The 20,384-nt window shown below is 45.8% G+C and overlaps 1 protein-coding gene across 6 annotated transcripts in view; it reads left to right on the top strand.

Annotated features, from left to right (window-relative positions):
- The window catches only part of mylk4b (myosin light chain kinase family, member 4b), a 279,264-nt gene that overhangs the window by 185,301 nt on the left and 73,579 nt on the right, over window positions 1–20,384 (top strand). The window contains exon 1 of one of the 6 annotated variants that reach the window (XM_085989147.1): window positions 17,434–18,516. The exons of 2 other annotated variants lie outside the window; for them this stretch is intronic. In XM_085989147.1, the coding sequence (XP_085845273.1) occupies window positions 17,887–18,516 (630 nt within the window). In that variant the 5' untranslated portion in view covers window positions 17,434–17,886. Of the gene's footprint in view, window positions 1–17,433; window positions 18,517–20,384 lie in introns of those variants that run through there. 3 more of the 6 variants (XM_085989146.1, XM_085989145.1, XM_085989144.1) reach the window with 3 other exon arrangements.

Raw genomic sequence — 20,384 nt, 5'->3', positions numbered from 1 at the left:
TACTGCAGGGCTCCTCCTGAGTGGTCCAGACAGTGGAACTATTGCTTGAGCACACCGATCGTCTGCTCAATGATGTTCCTGGTGGCGAGATGGCTCTCATTGTACCGCAGCTCAGCAGGGCTGTTGGGGTTACGGAGCGGTGTCATCAGCCAGGTGCAGAGTGGACCGCGAACTGGGAGGGGGTCGCCACTCAATATCTGGTCCGGGGCGCTACCAGGGCGTTGCACGCTCGACTGATGTCATGATCTGCGGGCGCAGCAGATCGGGGCGGTAAACTTTTGCACCGCCGCAAAAACTCTAGTCAATTTCGGGAGCGACGTAAACATCGCTGCGCCCAGGCGCTAGTTGCTTTGCGCCCCATTAGCACCCTCTTAGGCTCGCCTCCCACCCTGCAGCCATTTTGACTCTGCTGTTTTCTTGGGTGGTTGGTGTTGTGTATGTACCTTTAAGAGAATAACTGGTCTCAGACTGCAGTACCGGCAGTGACCACCCCTGTATAAAAGGCGCTAGTAAGCCTCTGTAGTTTCAGTTTCCCGATTGACTCCTTTCAGTAAAGACTTGTTTTGTTCAACTCCTGCTGTCCGTGTCTCAATCTTACACGGACATAATACTGGCGACGAGCAGATACGAACTTACCTACAGTCTGCACCACCTCCTGGGATCCATTCCTGCAGCGGAGTGAGCAAAGGTCGAGGCCAGAAGGAAGAAAGAAGCAGTAGAAACGGGCGTCGACCGTGGGCATCCGCCCCTGTGTTAGCGGAGTTGAAGATTGCTGGAGAAGCTGTCGAAAGCGGGGCCTGGTTCCTTTCGACAGTGCTTCAGCTAATCGGGCTGGTGGCAGGTAGTACACTGATCCTTCCTGGGCTGCGGCGGTTGCAAACTCGAGCGGGTGGCTTGCAACGGGGCCGAGCAGCGTTGTTGGGCAGAGGAGAGAGAGAGGGTGGAGCACACAGGGCGTGGCCGGTGCTACGAAGCCGGGTTGCGTATAGACCCGAGAAGAGGGAGGCAAGAGTCCCACATGGTTGTTCCACGACGGGAAAATAATAAAAAAAAAGAAATATTAAACGCGCAGGAAACCGCGAGGAGCTGCAGGTTGCAACGGAAACCGCGGAAAGCAGCGCTAGCAACAGCGGGGAAGAAGGCAAAGCGCGGGAGGTGCCATTTTGTTAAATCAGGGAAGAAGGCAAAGCGCGGGAGGTGCCATTTTAGATTTTCAAGATGCCGAAGACTGGCTGGATCACTGCCTTTGATAATACAATAGAGGACTGGACCACGTATGTGGAAAGAGTCGAGGTATATTGCGAGGCAAACGAAATAGCCGATGAGAAAAAGGCATCGGTATTGCTAAACTTAATGGGCGCTAGAACGTACGGCCTATTGTGGGACCTGATTACTCCAGCCAAACCGAAGGCGAAGAGTTTTAACGAAATTGTTGCTGTCCTACAGGAACACCTAAACCCTGCACCGCTGTTGATAGCAGAAAGATTTAAATTCCACAGGAGAACTCAGCATAAAGATGAGAGCAATGCTGAGTACCTTACGGAACTACACAAGCTATCAAAGCACTGCCAGTTCGGAGCAGGACTGGCAGATACCCTATGGGACAAATTTGTCTGTGGACTCCTGAGTGAAGGAACACAGAAGAAGTTACACTCAGAGAAAGAGCTGACGCTAGATAAGGCTTTCAGCGTGGCAGTATCGTACGAAGCAGCAGCCAGGGGAGCTGCGGAAATTCAACAAAAGCCACAGGAATACGGCACCCACGAAATGACACGGGGATTTGCAAAATGTTATCGCTGTGGCAGAACTAACCATGACCAGAAGGGCTGCTGGTCCAAGGACAAAATATGCAGGCAATGCGGAAAGATGGGACACATTGCACGAGTTTGCAGGTCTGGGAAGAAGACCAGCGACAACAAAAATGCTACTAAGGAACCGTACAAGAAAGTACAAAAGATGACGGACAGTAGTTCCGAAGACCAGATGAGCGATAGTGAATCCGGGAACAGGAGACTAAGCTGTCTCAAACTTCACAATGTAATCGCAAAAGAGGATCACCGAACCATTTGGGTCACCCTCACGATAGCAGGGTCCCAAGTTAAAATGGAATTGGATACAGGATCAGTGCTAACCGTCATGAATTGACGAGACTACGAGCGGCTATTCTCACACATACCCTTGAGAGAGACATCCATCGTCTTGACGACGTATACGGGGCAAAAAGTACACCCCAGAGGAAAAATAAGGGTGCCTGTCGAATACAACGGCAAGAAAATACGGAAATTGTATCTCTACATACTGCAAAATGGTGGACCACCGTTATTGGGACGTGAATGGATCAGGAAGATAAGCTTGGATTGGCACTCCATTCATGCAATGACGGTGGACAGTAAAAAAGATGAAGACGTCACTCCTGGACGATTGTCAACAATCTTAGCTAACGCCAAAGAGGTATTTCAACAAGAACTGGGCACTCTTAAAGGCGTAACCACCTCGATAAAAATAGAAGAGAATGCAATTCACAAGTTTTTCAAAGCAAGACCGGTACCATATGCAATTCGCCCAGCCGTCGAGGCAGAGCTGGAGAATCTGGAGAAGGCAGGGGTGTTGTCTAAGGTCGACTGGAGCGAGTGGGCGACACCCATCGTTCCTGTCATGAAGAAAACATTAAGCAATAAGTCTGAGGAGCCAAGGAAGGTTCGCATCTGTGGGGATTTCAAGGTGATGGTGAACCCAGTCCTTCACACAGTACAATATCCTCTTCCAAGGATAGAAGACATCTTCGCCTCACTGTCTGGAGGGAAGCGTTTTACAAAAATTGACCTAGCACAAGCATATTTGCAGATGGAGGTTGAAGAATCCTCTAGGAAGTATCTCACGATAAACACTCACAAAGGTCTTTACCAGTATCATCGATTGGTATTCGGAGTAGCATCGGCTCCGGCGATATGGCAAAGAGCGATGGAACAAGTCCTGCAAGGGATTCCGGGGACTCAGTGTTACTTGGACGACATCCTTGTGACAGGTGAAGATGACAGTGAACACCTTAACTACCTAGAACAGGTGCTCACTAGACTACGGGAACATGGGCTTCGAGCCAACCGCCCCAAGTGCGAGTTTTTTAAGAAACAGATATCGTATTGTGGCCACGTGATTGATGAAGAGGGGTTACATAAGTCTCCTGACAAAATTGAAGCAGTTGTTATGGCCCCAGCGCCTGAAAATGTGTCGCAACTGAGGTCATTCCTCGGGTTGGTGAATTACTACCATAAGTTTTTGCCGAATTTGTCGACAATTCTGCGCCCACTGAACGCCCTGCTACGAACGGGAGTAGCATGGAAATGGAGCAATGACTGTAAGCGGGCCTTTCAGAAGAGTAAGGACTTAATCACTTCAAGAGAAGTATTGGCTCACTACAACCCAGCACTGCCGATCAGACTGGCATGTGATGCGTCTCCCTACGGCATTGGGGCGGTACTGTCACATAAATTCCTTGATGGTTTAGAGAGGCCGATAGCTTTTGCGTCATGCTCGTTAACTTCTGCCGAGCGTAACTACGCCCAGATTGACAGAGAGGCCCTCAGCCTAGTGTGGGGGGTGAAGAAGTTCAATCACTACCTGCACGGTCAAAAATTTACTCTACTAACCGATCATCAACCTCTTGTCTCCATTTTCAACCCTCAGAAGGGCGTACCGATAATGACAGCGCAACGGCTGCAGAGGTGGTCCCTTTTCCTAGGGGCACACCAATATGACATCGAGTACAAAGGAACTAAACAGCATGGGAATGCTGATGGATTGTCACGCCTACCGCTGCCGACGGTGGAAGAAGACGACCTTGCAGTGGATCTAATGGAGTTATTCCACTCGACCATAGTCGAATGTCTCCCTGTGACGAATGCAAACATAGAAAAGGAAACACGGAATGACCCGACACTATCACGGGTCTATGATTTAACGGTGAAGGGATGGCCAGCACATGGCGAACCACTGCTGCCAACATTCTCGCCTAGAAGAGAACAGCTGTCAGTGTGCAGAGGAACCTTGATGTGTGGATCCAGAGTAGTAATTCCACCTAAGTTGATGGATAGAGTGCTCAATGAGCTTCATGAGGGTCATCTGGGTGGGGTAAAAATGAAGAACTTAGCCAGAGCGTTTGTGTGGTGGCCGGGAATCGATAGAGAAATCGAAGAGATGACCAAGAGCTGTGCAGGATGCCAGAAGGTCCAAAACGCCCCACCACAAGCTCCTCTACATCCATGGGAGTGGCCCTCATCTCCATGGCAAAGGGTGCACATTGATTTTGCTGGTCCCTTCATGGACTCGATGTTTTTAATTGCGGTGGATGCACATTCAAAGTGGCCAGAGGTAATAAAAATGTCCTCAACCACCACGGAAAAAACTATCACAGTTTTACGAACCATAGTTGCCAGGAATGGGCTGCCTGAACAGATTTGCTCTGACAATGGACCACAGTTTGTGTCTGAAGAGTTCCGGAGGTTCTTAAAGAACAATGGTGTTAAGCATTACACATCTGCCCCATATCATCCAGCCACTAATGGATTGGCCGAGAGGTTTGTTCAAACATTCAAGAAGGCTATCAAGGCAATGTGTAATGAAGATATACCCCTACAACACAAGGTGGACAACTTCTTGTTTGCCTACCGGAATGCGACACATGCGGTTACCAACCAAACTCCAGCCATGATGTTCTTCAATCGAAGACTACGATGCCGCTTGGATTTGGTTAAGCCAAACATCAGAAGAGATGTGGAGAACTGGCAGTTTCAGAATATGAATGAGAGGCCGACCAGGAGTTTTAAGATAGATCAACCAGTTTTGGCCCGGGACTACCGCACTGAGAAATGGCAGCAAGGAACGATTTGTACACGGCAAGGACCTCTCATGTATACCGTGGACGTTGGAGAGAGCATTGTAAGACGCTATGCTGACCAGATTCTAGAGTCACTGGAAAACGTCAACTCCACACCACGATCTGATACACCTGGCAATGAAATCGACATACCAATTGCAGCTACCGCAGAATCGGTGATATTGGAAGCAGATGAACCAAACAACGACATTGATCCCGACTCAACCTTGCCAGAAGAACCTGATATCCCAAAGAGGCATTATCCAGACAGAATCAGGAAGCCTCCTCAAAGACTGAACTTATAATTGCTTAAACTTAACCAATGTCTAGCAACCGTAATTGTGATTGTAATTAGTTATCATTTAGTTGTTAAATGAATGTTATGTACTGTTTATCTAAAAGGGGAGGAATTGTTGTGTATGTACCTTTAAGAGAATAACTGGTCTCAGACTGCAGTACCGGCAGTGACCACCCCTGTATAAAAGGCGCTAGTAAGCCTCTGTAGTTTCAGTTTCCCGATTGACTCCTTTCAGTAAAGACTTGTTTTGTTCAACTCCTGCTGTCCGTGTCTCAATCATACACGGACATAATAGTTGGAGTGCCCACCTAACTCAGGCTGGAGCCTCATAAATAAATGTACGTCGGGGTTTTATGATGTCATTAGGGCCCTGAGGCAATTTTAACTGGCTACTGAGCAAAGCACCTGCCGCGGAAGCTCCACCCAGTAAAATCTGGCAGAAGCCCTGTCTGGTCAGTTTAGAACTTATCTTTGTGGGGCCAGGAGGAGCAGGAGTGTTATTCCGGGCCCGACAAACAACATTTGGGCTGGTTGACACCGAGCCACATAACGAGATATAAGAACAGCTGACCCAAAGCTTGGTCACAGAGGTAGGCTTTAAGGGGCGTCTTAAAGGAGGAGAGAGAGGTAGAGAGGTGGAGAGTTTTAGGCAGGGATTTTTTGAGAGCTTAAGGCCAAGACAGCTGAAAGCCCGCCCACCAGTGGGTGGAGCGATTAAATTTGTGGATGCACAAGAGGCCAGAATTGGAGGAACGCAGAGTTCTGGAAGGGTTGTTGGGTTGGAAGAGGTTATAGAGAAAAGGAGGGGCGATGCCATGGAGGAATTTGAACACGAGGATGAGAATTATAAATGTGAAGCATTGCTAGGCCAGGAGCTGGTGTAGGTCAGTGAGCACAGGGGTGAACAAACGTGGCGCGAGTTAGGGTACGGGCAGCAGAGTTTTGGATGAGCCCAAGTTTACGGAGGGTGCAAGGTGGGTAGCCGGCCAAGATAAGCATTGGAATAGTCGAGTGTGGAGGTAACAAAAGTATAGATGAAGGTTTCAGCAGCTGATGGGCTGAGGCAGGGGCGTAGACGGGCGATATTACATAGGTGGTCTTGTTAATCGAGAGGATATGGGGTCAGAAGCTCAGCTCAGGGTCAAACAGGATGCCCTGGAGGCTCTAGGTTGAGTTAGGGAAACACAGGAATGCTTCCCAACTCCACAGTTCTCGTGCTCACACCCCTTACCCACACCCTTACTTCCCTCTCCCCATTGCCGCTCCAACCCCCTTCCTAGGAATTACATTTAGGCCACTGCCAGCAAGGCAAGCAGTCTAATATTCATCTCCAGATAAAATGGGCCATTACTAGTTTCAACACTATCATTTATTTTATTGCTGTTTGTGGTAGCTTAATGTGTGCAAAATGGCTTTTTTTGTTTGACTGTATAACAAACCATTGCATTTCAAAGTAGTTAATTGTATTTGAAGTGTTTTGCGATCTGTTTGAGAGATGTGATAAGGTGCTGTATCATTCCTCAGCACGTACTGTTATGTTATGCTTTACTAACTGTTTAGCTACCTTATATCCAGCATCCTGTTTCAATAATCATTTTAGCAAAACTATAAAAGTGAACAGGCAGCAATATATGATACGAGTGTCCTACATTAGAAATCTCTAATATTTTTCCAATGTACTGTGCAATTTTTCTAACTTGGTCGCTAGCCCTTGCTTCACATCCAGACTCTACCTGTTGGTCCATTTGGTCCTAATTATCTCCAGATAATGTCACGGTGGTCTCCTTTCCCTTTTGGCAATCACATAATTCTCAAATGAGCTCCATACTTGTTCAAATTGAATTAATTGACCTTTCTGTTTAAATGTTAATCTCTGTAGGTTAATGATATCCAGAACTGAATGAATCCACTGTTCCTTGGTTCATGATTTCCAGACAATAACTGAAAGCCTAGCAAAGAGGAGTTCAATATCAAATTGCACATTGATTTGAAACACCACCCAGTATACACACCTCAGAACAGCAAGGTAAAAGACTCTCCCCACATCCGACACCTCCAGACAAAAGTAATGGATATTTAAACATTCCCAAAGCAGGTGGAGAAGTGCAGCCACTTGACCTGACATTAGAATCGTATGGCCGAGAATCTCAATCGTGTATAGAACATCTGGGGAGAGACATGACCTATAACCTTTAGCTGTATAAGCTTCATTTATTCTTTGGGTAGGTTATATGGTTATTAAAACAAATTGGCCTTTAAATTACATTTAGTTTCATTGGTAAATCCTTTTCCTGCTGCACACGAGTACATTTGCAACTGAATTTTTGAATTATTTAAAGACAGGCACAGCCTGTAGGTATCAATGTTGGGCTTGTATAAACGTTCCTCGCTTTGAGCTTCCGGCTAAGTTCTGACTCTTGGGGCGGGATTTTCCAGAGGTTGTTCCTACAAGGTTGGCACGGGGCTTCCACCCGGACATGACCGCAGCCTAGTTTCCTGGGTGGTGGGTCATTACGAGTGGGAGTCCATCAGTGGCTCCCAGGAAAATGAAGACCCTACTGTAGTGGGACTGCCTGGGCACCACCAGAAAAGGGCCAACGACATCTTAAGGGGCCACACAGCTGTGGAGACTGGCCCAAGATGTCCACTGAAGGCCTCAGCCAAGTACAGGATCTTCAGCAGGTAAGGCATGGTGGAGAGTTGAAGGGAGAAGAGGCCACAACAAGGCCCTCTCCCTCCATTTGGTACATTTGGGGCCACCCCACTCGTACTCCAGGCTTACAGACATGGTTCACATGGTGGTCCTGGGGAGTGGCAGGTACAGGGGTGAAAGGGAAGAAATGGGCTACCCGGTCCACCCTGCCAGCATTTGAACGTGGCAAGTGGGGAAAGATCAGTCATCGGTATTCCCAGCAGTGGTAGGAGAGGAAAATCAGGTCATGGGGGTGAAGCAGCAGTAAGCCACACTGTTCCACCTTCACCTCTTTTTCTGTTGAAATCCTGGATGGGATAGTGGAGAAAAATTCAACTCCAGTTTTTCTTTGCTTAACACTAAAAATATAGAACAGATAATAAAAGTAGTCAAAAAAATAGAAAAGAAATTCATGCATTTATATAGCACCTTTCATGACCACCAGACATCCCAAAGAACTTTACAGCCAATGAAGTACTTTTTGAAATGTAGTCACTGCTGTAATGTAGGAAATGCGCAGCCAATTTACACACAGCAAGCTCCCACAAACAGCAATGTGCTAATGACCAGATAATCTGTTTTAGTGGTGTTGATTGAGGGATAATTATTGGCCAGAACACCGGGGAGAGGTCCACTGCTCTTCTTTGAAATAGTGCCATGGGATCTTTTACATACCTGAGGGCAGACGGGGCCTCCGTTTAACATCTCATCCGAAAGACGGCACCTCCGACAGTGCAGCACTCCCTCAGCACTGCACTGGAGTGTCAGCCTAGAGTTTTGTGCTCAAGTCTCTGGAGTGGGACTTGAACCCACAACCTTCTGACTCAGAGGCAAGGGTGCTACCAACTGAGCCGCAGCTGACACACAAAATATTGAGACTTCAGTATCGAACCCTAAAGATTGCCGATGGATCAACAAATAATCTTAGGATTTCATCTGTGTATCTGAATACTAAATTCTTTCCGAATACCTACAATCTCTATGTTTATATCAAAGGGATTGGAACATAAAAAAGCACGGAATGGGAATAAGCCATTTGATCTATTATGCCTGTTCCTTCTACATATCATTTAAAAACAACTCTACCGTGAACTTTAGCACATTTATTTTGGAAAAATGTGTCCTTGGTTCTTTCCCTCCCTGTGTAATTGCCTCCATATGATCTATGCAGCATCTGCCACATTAGTGAAAATGGTTGTTTTTTATTTTAAGGCTGGAGAATCCCTTTAAATATAATCTATGAAGCAGGATTCTCTTTACAGAGAAGAGATTTACTGCTGCTCGATCTTTATACAAACTGATACCTCTATATAATGATTAGTCTTGTATCTGGCAGACATATTAACGTCACACTCGCAATTGTGCATTCCGAGGCGGCACACTTCAGAAGTGTTACGAGTCCATGGAGCAAAAAATTGCAATTGGCTCAAACGACCACTTACCTGTCAAGTTACCGATCAAGTACTCGATTGACTAAAACATAAACCAACTGAAAGTAGCAGAAAGTAGCAATCTGGAATAACTACCCAGTAGAAAAACTAAGCGATCAGATGCTTCAATGTTCTCCCAACACTCGCATTTAGATAGCTCCTTTAATACAGTAAACTGTGAGTTGTGAGCAGCAAGGATTTTTTTTCATTGTACGGTTTATGCTAGCCAATAAAAGTTCTGGGCCTGGACCGTCCTCTACGTTTGCACCTGTAATCTGAGCACCAACAAATTACAGTATGTGGGCTTAATAGATCACGGAATTTTGGGTGTAAGCGAGTTACCTGTGTAACTACAAAAGGCTCAATCTTTTGCGCCTGCCCATCGAAGTCTGAGCTAATCTCCGCCCACTAAACTGACCACGCCCTCCAACTCACACAAGCAAGTATCCTCCAATCGTGCATGTTCTGGTGGCTCTCAACATCGTGACCAGATTTTTAGGCACAGCAGGAAACAATGTAAATTTATTCAGTCTTTTAATCATAATTTTTTGAACCTGTAATTTTTTTTTTATCCTCAGTGAGACCCGCTCTGTATTTTCTATTTTTTTTTAATACATTTTTATGGCACAAGTAGAGGTTGCGTTAAAAATTGAAGATCCTCCTGGATGGCAGTTTCCTAAACATGCTGCACATGAATGATGGTTAACTTAGTTGAAACCTAAATTTTAAGGAGAAATGTATGTTGTGCGTTCGACATCTCCTTGGGCCCTGATTGTTTCCACTAGTTTCCGATTTACGCCCGTTTTAAGTTTGGGTGTATTCTAATGAGATTGGGAGGATACTTGGTTGTAACTTGACATTGGCAAAATGGGAGTAACATTGGGCGTGTGTTCGGGTCTCACCTCCGGATTGCGCCCAAGGAGAAAACTCCAGGTTCTGGTGAGCTTTGAAGTTTTTTTCATTGCTGAGTTGTAGCCAGGCAGAGGAGGATGTTTATAAAGCAGTTTGATACCGACTTCAGAAATTGAGGCCTGGACCATGGAAAATGAACACTTTACAGGAAGGGTAGCATAGTAGTTAGCTGACTGGACTATTAATCCAGAGGCCCTGGACATAATGATCCAGAGACGTGAGTTCAAATCCCAGCACGGCAGCTGCGGAAATTAAATTCAGTTAATTAAATAAATCTGGAACAAAAAGCTAGTACTGTATCAGTAATGGTGACCATGAAACTATTGGATTGTCATAAAAATCCATCTGGTTCACTAACGTCCTTTAGGGAAGGAAATCTGCCGTCTTTATCTGGTCTGGCCTATATGTGATTCCAGACCCACAGCAATGTGGTTGACTCTTAACTGTCCTCTGAAATGGCCCAGCAAGCCACAATCGCTACAACCTTCACCATACGGACTGCAGTGGTTCAAGAAGGCAGCTCACCACCACTGTCTCAAGGGCAATTAGGGATATTGGTGTAACACTACCAAATTAGGCAATTAATTGTCAGCTGTGGCTCAGTTGGTAGCACACTTGCCTCTGAGTCAGGAGGTTGTGGGTTCAAGTCCCACTCCAGGGACTTGAGCACATAAATCCAGGCTGACACTCCAGTGCAGTGCTGAGGGAGTGCTGCACTGCCGGAGGTGCCGTCTTTCGGATGAGACATTAAACGGAGGCCCCGTCTACTCTCTCAGGTGAACGTAAAAGATCCCATGGCACTATTTTGAAGAAGAGCAGGGGAGTTATCCCCGGTGTTCTGGCCAATACTTACCCCTCAACCAACATAACAAAAACAGATTATCTGGTCATTGTCATATTGCTGTTTGTGGGAGCTTACTGTGCGTAAATTGGCTGCCGCGTTTCCCACGTTACAACAGTGACTCCACTTCAAAAGTACTTCATTGGCTGTAAAGCGCTTTGAGACGTCCGGTGGTCGTGAAAGGCGCTATATAAATGCAAGTCTTATTTTAATTTTATTTATGGGCAATAAATGCTGGCTACAATGATGCCCACAAATACCTGATAACGAATAAAAAACCCACTTCTTTAGGTGCTAATCACTGGAGGTTCAGCTGTGGGAAAATCCTTGTTAGGCAGTGTTACACCAACATCAACTTCAGCAAGAACTACAAATGTACTGTGAGATGTTAAGGGAAGAAAACAATAGCCTAGATTTTCTGAACAGTGTTATTTTAATGCTGGAGTTAACTGAGTTGATACAGGTGTTAAAATAATGCCAGTGAAAAAAGCCAGATCACTGTCATTTATAATCGTAAATAATGGCCCAGAAATTCGGGTCGGAGGCTTCCCGCGGATGCAAGCCCCCGACCGCAGTGCACTTACCTTGCGTGCCGGCCGTTGAGCTGTGGGCCCCCATGGAATTCTGATCCTGGGCCTCCTCCAACTGCCGGCGCGCAGTGCTTGTGTATCCCAGGGGCACAGTTAGTTTGATGCATCCCCTGGGATCACGTGGGCCATGGGGAGCCAATCGGAGCAGGGAATGCTTCATTCATAAGTTTGACAGGAAGTGCTGTCAAACTTAGAAATACTACGAGCCCCAAAACATCACTAAATCTTCAAATAAATTTTTTTTTAAATCAAATTTTTTAAATAAACTATAAATTACATGAAATAACTATTTTAAACAATAATTTAAATTTTTGAAAAAAATAATTTTATTTTCTAACGGGGCTAAAAATAAACTTACCTTTCTTTAAAGTATTTAAAAATAATAAACCTGTGGAAAAAATGTTTTAATTTTAATTCATTCACCACTTACCTTGTAAAAAGCAGGCCTTGCAACTGCTTTTTACATGTCTAACTTCTGGAGACTTACCCTCCCGGGAAAACCTGCAAAAAAAACGTAAGTTCGATGCGCACGCGCAGCCTCTCCTGTGCACGCGTTTGACCTCTTAACCCCTGCTTTCAGGGGAACGGAAGTGCCGGTTTCCTGCGCATGCGCAGTGCATGCAGGAAACCGGCACTTCCATTGGGCTTACGGGTGAGTACCCCGTGCGCACTCACCCGTGGAGACCCGAAGTTCTGGGCAGTGGCAGGAGGGTCGGTAACCAGGTGACACTGATTTAAGGTGATTGGCAAAAGAACCAGAGGCGACATGAGGAAATGTTTTTTATACAACAAGTTGTTGTGATCGGGAATGAACTGCCTGAAAGGGTGGTGGCTGAAAGGGTAGTAACATTCGAAAGAGCATTGGATAAGTAATTGAAGGGAAACATTTACAGGGCTATGGGGAAAGAGCAGGGAAGTGAGACGAATTGGATTGCTCTTTCAGAGGACCGGTACGATGGGCCGAATGGCCTCCTTCTGTGCCGTATCATTCTATAATTCTATAACTGGGAAAAAGTAGGAAGGTTTGAGGGAGAGAGGAGGGAAAAATAAATAAACAAAATACTTTCACTTTAAGCAAAAAACTGCAAATCCACTATGGAAGGTAGTCCAAAAACATGGTTTGTAATGTAAATAATGGAATAAGAGGCTTCGGGGAGGGAAGAACAAATGTCGTTACTTAAATAAGTTTTATAAAGTGGTACATAAATAGTGTTAGAAGTATTATATATGTGAGGCCTGTATCTTTTACTGTCAGTAATGTGTGTAATACTGTTATGTTTTGTCAGTCACATGATATAATTTTTTGGTAAATTGACTGCATTAATGTGATGGGCAAACTGCTGTTGTGTTTAGGCTGTGGTGTAGTCATGGTAAACCTCAAAACTATGCATAAGCTAAGGCAGAGGAGATCTACTGGTAGTAGTACTGAAAAAAATCTACAAGATGTCCACCTGAGGTGTTTTCGATATGTGGCTGGTTTTGGTCAGAAGGCTCACTTGGATTAACATAGGCTATGATTCCAGAATCATGATAAGGAAACTGATAGGAGGTTTGGAAGGGTAGGCTAGATGGATCAATGATCTTTTCTTGCCTAAAACATAGCTATGTTGCTGTGTTAGAATCAAAGGCCGCGATTTTCCCTACCTCGGCGGATCCATGGCGGGCGACTTCGGTGGCGGGTCCCGGCTCCGCTCCTGTCTCCATCCCGGCCTCCGACATGACTTTCCCCCGATTGTGCTAATTAAGCCCGCCCAACTCGTTTCCCAGCCTATTGAAGGAAGCGGTCTGATGACGTCATTTGATGACGCGTCATCAGTTGGTATCCTTAAAGGGACCATGCGCAAATTGATTTTGACATTTGTGCTGTCAGTGTTCTACAGCATTGAGGTGCTGTAAACACTGGCAAGCACTGCACAGAGGTACACGGTTGCACACAGGCTCTCCCATGACTCCCTCCATATGCATGCAGGGAGGTTTTCTTCCCTTCCAATGGGCGGAAGAGGCCTCACCAGGAGACCAACGCAGCCTGGTTGCACATTGCACAGGAGGACACAAGCAGGGATGTCGTCAGGAGGACCAGGCTGCAGTGGTGCAAACCTTTCAATGATCTCAGTAGATCATGAAACGTTACTGCAAAGTCACACTCAACCGCATCTTGCTGTGCCACTCATCACATCCCCATCACTCTGCCTTCCTTACCCTACCCCTGCACATCCTTACTCACACCAACTTACCTTGGACCTCCACCCATCCCTCTCTATCTATATTATCACTTCCCCATCTCACTATCCACCCCTCACACTCACCCTCATCCTAGTCCAATCATACCAACTAACAACACACAAGGGTAGGCACTTGTGTGTTTTAGCGAATGTTCATGTGAAGTTTCTGTTAATGTGCTGTCAAACATTGAAATCTTTATTTTAAACACTTTGCATTCTTGGGCAGATTTGTGTGCACCTTTGGAAGTGGCTTAGTGAGTTGCAGTGAATGGTGAGACATAACGATACCCCCCGCAATGGTGATGAGTGTGAAATGAATGGCTTGGTCATTGTAGGGATGTTGTTGGTGTGGGGTGGTGTCAACCTGGCGCACCATGTGGCAGCCAGAGTGTGCAGCGTCAAGTGAAGTAAAGGTGGCCATGGTGAGGCCATTCCTGGTGTCCCAGGCAGCAATGTGCTCGGGTGCTGATGCCCTCTGTCCTGTGAAGCATCAGGTGATTGCAGAGAAGGTTGGTGTGGTTGTTGGTGCTGCTAGTGTTGGGGCTGATCTTGGTCAGATTCTGAGGACCAAGTTGAGAGAGTATAAAGTGCGCCCATGCTGATGGACTAGATAGCAGGTGAAGTAGAGATGGCAGAAGTGATCTGTCAATGTTGGGAGAGGTAATAAGGTCAGACTGCATGGACATTTGTGTAAAGACTTGCGCATTCTGAACCTGTAGTGGAAATACAGTTTAGAGAAGCTAATGGTTAAGGTAACATTTCTCAATCAGCTGGGAGCTTTGAATTGACATTTGAAGCTGTCAGCTCATCAGCTGATTCAATGGCAAGTGACCTCCTGCCTCAGCTTCACAGACGAGGGCTAGACAAAGTGGGAAACCAGTGGGCGATCTGTCAAATTCAAAAAGCTGGGGAAAAAAGCATTGTTAAGTGCATGTAAAAAAGCCACTAATAATTTGAATTGGGTTTCCCGCCACTGCCTGTTGGGTCTGCTCAGCGCTGGCAGACCCGACATCGGGAAATGCAGGAGTGCACGTTTAGACAGTGGCTTCCCAACCCGCTGTCAATCATTTAAAATTTCACAGCTGACCTGCCACCCATCCCGTCCGCCGAGCGCCGGCAAAATCGCGGCCAAAGAGGTTGCATAAGAAAGGGCAGGGCAGGTCATCTCTTTTTTAATATGTAAAACAAGAGTTGAAATACTGATGCAGAGAAATTTAGAAGTGCTACAGAGCCAGAAGGCTATTCTACAATTGTCCCAGGTGGATTGTCTTGGCTTGTGGTTATCTTACAAACCACAATGTGTCTAATTTCTGTCACAGCTAATCTCACAACTGTCATAGTTTCCCTAAGTTTAATTTTAATTTGGTGCTTAACTCCATCTTGGATAGATCCCAGCCAATAGATCCCAGCATGAAAAATGAGGTCATTAGCTGAAGATTTAACAATATTTTCTACAGATCAAACATGCAACCAGTTAATTGACAGCAAAATAACTCTATGATTTTCCTGAGCCTAGCACCCCAGGTGTGCCTGCAGCAGAGGCGCAGTGAACTGGCAATATGGATGGAGACCTGTAATGTAAAGTCTCTGCTCCAATAGCATTGCCCACAAACGTCCTGACCTGATCGCTAAAGGCCCCTGTAGTGCTGTGCTTGAGGGAAACTTTGCCATGAAAATTTGAGATTTTCATTGAGTTTCTGTTGTCATCACAGCTTGGGACCTGATTTCATGGTACCTACAGGCCACAGGTCATTGGGCATCCAGGCTTGGGCTGACAAGTGGCAAGTAATATTTGTGCATGGGGACAATAAATGCCATTGGGAGGGAGGAGAATGTGTGGCAAGAAGAGGGGAAAAGAATACAAGGAAGGGGAGAGTGCAGAGTGCAGGGGGAGAGGGCACGGTGTAGGGAGAGAGGACAAAATACTTGGCAACGGGAGGGCAAACAGAATATATGGCAAGGGGGGAAATGGATGGATGGCGAGAAAGGAGTAGATGGCAGAGAAACCGGGGGAAAGAAATGGCATTGAAAGAGGGGCGTGGATGGGAATGAAAGGGAGAGGGAAGGAAGAAATTGACGGTAACAAAGCGAGAGCTAAATGAACGGCAACAGAGGGAAGGATGACATTGATGGCGATTGATGACAATGAAGAGGAGAGGCAAAGAGGCAGAAGCTGGAAGTGGTGTTTCAGAGGGAAGAGAGGAGAAGCTGGAATAAGGCTTTGGAGTGGAGGAGGAACAAGATTGCCAGCATTAATCGAGGGAGTGGGGCGGGTGAGTGCCAGCGTGAACAGGGAGAGAGGATCACAGAGTGCCAGCATGAACTCTGGGGGGAGGTTAAAGTATTGGCTTGCACAGGGGAGAGTGGAAGAAGAGAACCAGCTTAATTAAATTGGCTAGAGTGCCAATGCGAATTGATAAGGGACGGAAGAAGAGTGCCAGTAAGAATTGGGAAGGTTATCTGGGTATTTATCTCATTGCTATTTGTGGGATCTTGCTGTGCACTAATTGGCTGTCACGTTTCCCTATATTACAACAGTGACTACACTTCAGACAAACCTCAGGATGTCCCAAATTGCTTCACAGCCAATGATTTAGGTGATGTTGGTTGAGGGCTCAGTAGTGGCCAGGACATCAGAAGAACTTTCTTGTTCTTCTTTGAATAGTATTTTGGAATTGTTTACATCCACCTGAGAGGGCAGGTTTGATACCTCACCTGAAAGATGGCACATCTGACAGTACAGCACTCCCTCAGTATTGCACTGAAGTATCAGGCTGGATCATGTGATCATGTCTCGAGTGGGGCTTGAAACCATTTTCTAAATCATTGGAAAAAGCCTGTCTTTGGTAGACATGCGTTGATGCCAATTAATTTTTTTATTCATTCATGGGATGTGGGCGTTGCTGGCAAGGCCAGCATTTATTGCCCATCCCTAATTGCCCTTGAGAGGATGGTGGTGAGCCGCCTTCTTGAACCGCTGCAGTCCGTGTGGTGAAGGTACTCCCACAGTGCTGTTAGGGAAGGAGTTCCAGGATTTTGACCCAATGGCGATATATTTCTAAGTCAGGATGCTGTGTGACTTGGAGGGGAACTTGGAGGTGGTGGTGCTCCCATGCGCCTGCTGCCCTTGTCCTTCTAGGCTGTAGAGGTTGCGGGTTTGGGAGGTGCTGTCGAAGACATGGAAGGAAAGCTTACATCTATTTTTCTGCTGCTATTAGACTGCTATTCAAGGCTATTCTGTGCACTATGCAGCGCAAATATTTCAGCTGCCATCACTATCAACATAGCAATGTTTGAACTCCTACACTGATAAAGCTGAAGTCAAAATATATCGTAGAGAAAATTGAACAATTATTTACCTAAGATTTTTAAAACTCGAAATCATAGTGCACATAATAGAACCATTTTCACACTTAGCAAAAGCACCAGGGAAATTGCCTCGCACTTTAAAGCACTTCAAATGTCATGCAAGATATGTGTTGCCAAATGCCATGGGTGCCCAAATAGCCTTCATTTCAGTGCTGACGTCACAGGATAAAAGACATCTGGGATAGGCAGAAGAATTTCAATGTCAGTTTGCTACAGCTAAATGTAGCCATTGTACGTCTTTAAAATACATAAAAGGAACAAAGGGAAGCAAGTGAGCAGAAAGGATTATCACCGGTCACTAAGGTTGCAGCCTAATCTATATTTGTCCGAGTGCCTGTTGGACTCGTTTGCAGGAACTTGAATGTCGGGGTTTTGAAAGTCTCCAATGCAGTTATTAAACCCTCAGTCCCAGGCACTGACAAACATTTTACAGGCGCTGCTGAAGAACCTCACAGAGAATTGTCTTGAAGCAGAAAAATACAACCACAAGGCTCTTTGGTTCCTTTTTGAAAGGACACTCAGCTCTTTGCTGCTACTGGTAAAAACTGATTCATTCTTTTGAACTTATTCTAAGGCAATTCTAAGCCTCTTTGGCTGTGTGAGTCTTTATTTTTTTGTTGCAAGATTTTGATTTTCTTCTACCTCTATTAAAGACTACAATGAACACACCACCAAGGAAGAACTCTAGTACTTTGGTCCATTCTCTGGCCAAAGTTTTCGACTGCAATGCCATTCAGAGCCAAAGGCCTCCTGTGATGACGGGAACCTCAAGAAAATCTTCTGAGAGCAGTCGGAACAGCTCTGCAGATATTTTCAATGTGATGGATATTAAGCTGGAGTCTTTGAGCCAAACTGTAGATAAACTATTGGGCATTCAGGAAAAGGTCATTCAGAAGCTGGATGGCATAACTCAAGATGTCGATAAGATTGGAAAAGACATTGAAATGCTGAAGGCTGACAGAGAAGAAATAAAACAGGTCACCAACCATAAAGAAGATGAAAATAAAAATGCAAGTGTTTCTGTTGAGATTTCCGCTATGTTGTCAATGCTGAATCAGAGTTCAAAGGAACAAACCAAGAAGATAGATGGAATTGAAAATGTTCTCCTCGGAGTACAGCAAGTCATAAACTATTTAGGAGAGACATTTAAAAATTCCAAAATTGCTGAGTTTATTCTCAAAGGCCAATTTACATCAAGGCAACGGAGTACTGTGAACAGTGATCCACAGAAGACTTTTAAAAAGAGAATCACCTCAGAGAAAGTAATATTCAGAAGAAAAAAGGAAAAGGTAAATATTTTAACACATTCTTACCAATTCTTCAACAATATTAACCACACCATGTAATGTAAGAAAGCAGTTTGAATTGTCTTGTATGCACTGTAAAAATGTCATATTACTGTGCAGGAGGCCAAAGTCGGTCCTTAAAACAGGCCTCAGAACTTAAGATTTTCAGCACTGGTGCCTTGTATTTTCTTAACATTCTAATTTTCTTGGGGTTATTTTGATGAAAGGTTGAAAACGGGCCCTAAATGAGTGCTGTGCTAGTAAGACACGCCTGTTTGAAAGTCTAGTTTTAACATGCAATTTTGGTCCTACTTACTGATCATCATCATTTGAACTTGTCTGAAGATGCTAAAACAGACACCTGCAGGTTTAGCACTAGCACTGATTAGAAGCGATTTTTGTGGAGCAGTATATGTGGGCTCCATTCACCCACTCCCACTGAAGGTGTGGAGTGCCAGTGCTGGCTGGCACACAGCGGCAGGTTTCAGGATGGCTCAGGGACCGAGTGAGAGGCCACACAGGTTCTCGGACATGGCACTGGTGGTCCTGGTGGAGGAGGTCCGGAGGAAGAGGGATGTCCTGTACGCACGGGGGGGGAAGGGGTTCACCTTGCCCTCCTCGCCCTCCTGTCCCTCTCTCCTGCAGCAGCTGCTGCTGCTCTGCCTGGCCTCATGCCCTCCTCCCATTCCTCCTGCAGACCCAGAAGGACCCCCGAGAAGAATGTAATTGATCAAGCACTCCCTTTCTCCTGGTGATGCTTATAAGGTCTCCAATAAGGTGGAGTAGCACAGCACTCACTCTTTTTGCAGAATAAATGTATCTCGAGTGTTGGTGAAGTCTTGACAAAGTGTCCCAGAAAGAGTTTCAAAAGTCCTCTTCAAACCCCCAGCAGCAAGTGAACAGTAAAAGGTGATATACCTTTAAGTAGCGCTCAAAATCCTCAGCAACAACTTGTTTACTCGCAATCAGCTGGTCGCTGTAAGAAGAGGGCGTTAGATAAAGCGCTATCCCTGAAAATGCCATGCAGCCTCGTTAATGAGCCCTAGCAGGCAATTTAAGTGGCAATCAGCCCCTTAATGATCCTCCAGGCGATCGTTCCTAGTGCGCAAGCTTTAACTCCTTTACTAAGATGGCGTCTTCTGCTAAATGCAGGCTAAACCAGCGTTTCAGTTCAAGACCCCCATCTTGGCCACCTCGGAGGCTCTTTAGCCCCTAAAGGAGCTGGCACAAATCGCCCCCACTGTCTTTTGCCAGTGAGGTCATTTGATAATTTAAAGTAATATGTCCAGGCTCCAGTTGGTAAAGGCAGAATGTAACTGAACTATGCAGGCTAGAAGGTCCCAGGTTCTATCCTCAGTTTGAGCAGAGCTGGCTAAGTTCAGCTGGGGCAGAAATGGAGGCGCTACACTTGGATCTCAACACTTCTGAGTTGGGTGAGCAAATCAGGCGGGGTGCGAGCTCCTGGACGTGACCCCTGCTGGAAAGTGCACGTGTGTGGACGTCGGAGGAGGACGAGACTGGGCTCAACTGTGACGTTCTATACGGTTAGATAGCCTACTACTGCCCATCATCCAGGCTTACACTTGGAGAATGGTCACTTGAGAGAAATACTAGTGGACAGCCAGTGTTCATGGATCAGTACTACTGGCAGGGAAAGAAGGAGGGGTGAACACTGGGAAAAAATGGCCAAAAAACCAAGCACACTTGACTTTTACAGCAGGCATGTGCAAGTTTCTAACTTTCTTCAGATGGGCCAGATGGCATTTATTTGGAATTGGCATATTGACTTTTTCTTCGTTCGTTCATGGGACCTGGGCGTCGCTGGCAAGGCCAGCATTTATTGTCCATCCCTAATTGCCCTTCCAAGACTT

This window comes from Somniosus microcephalus, chromosome 5 (genome assembly GCF_052327205.1).
Source record: "Somniosus microcephalus isolate GS21.2 chromosome 5, FLI_Smic_1.0, whole genome shotgun sequence".
Lineage (NCBI taxonomy): Eukaryota > Metazoa > Chordata > Chondrichthyes > Squaliformes > Somniosidae > Somniosus > Somniosus microcephalus.
The sequence above is the reverse complement of the archived record's forward strand: the minus strand, read 5'-3'. Positions and strand labels throughout refer to the sequence as shown.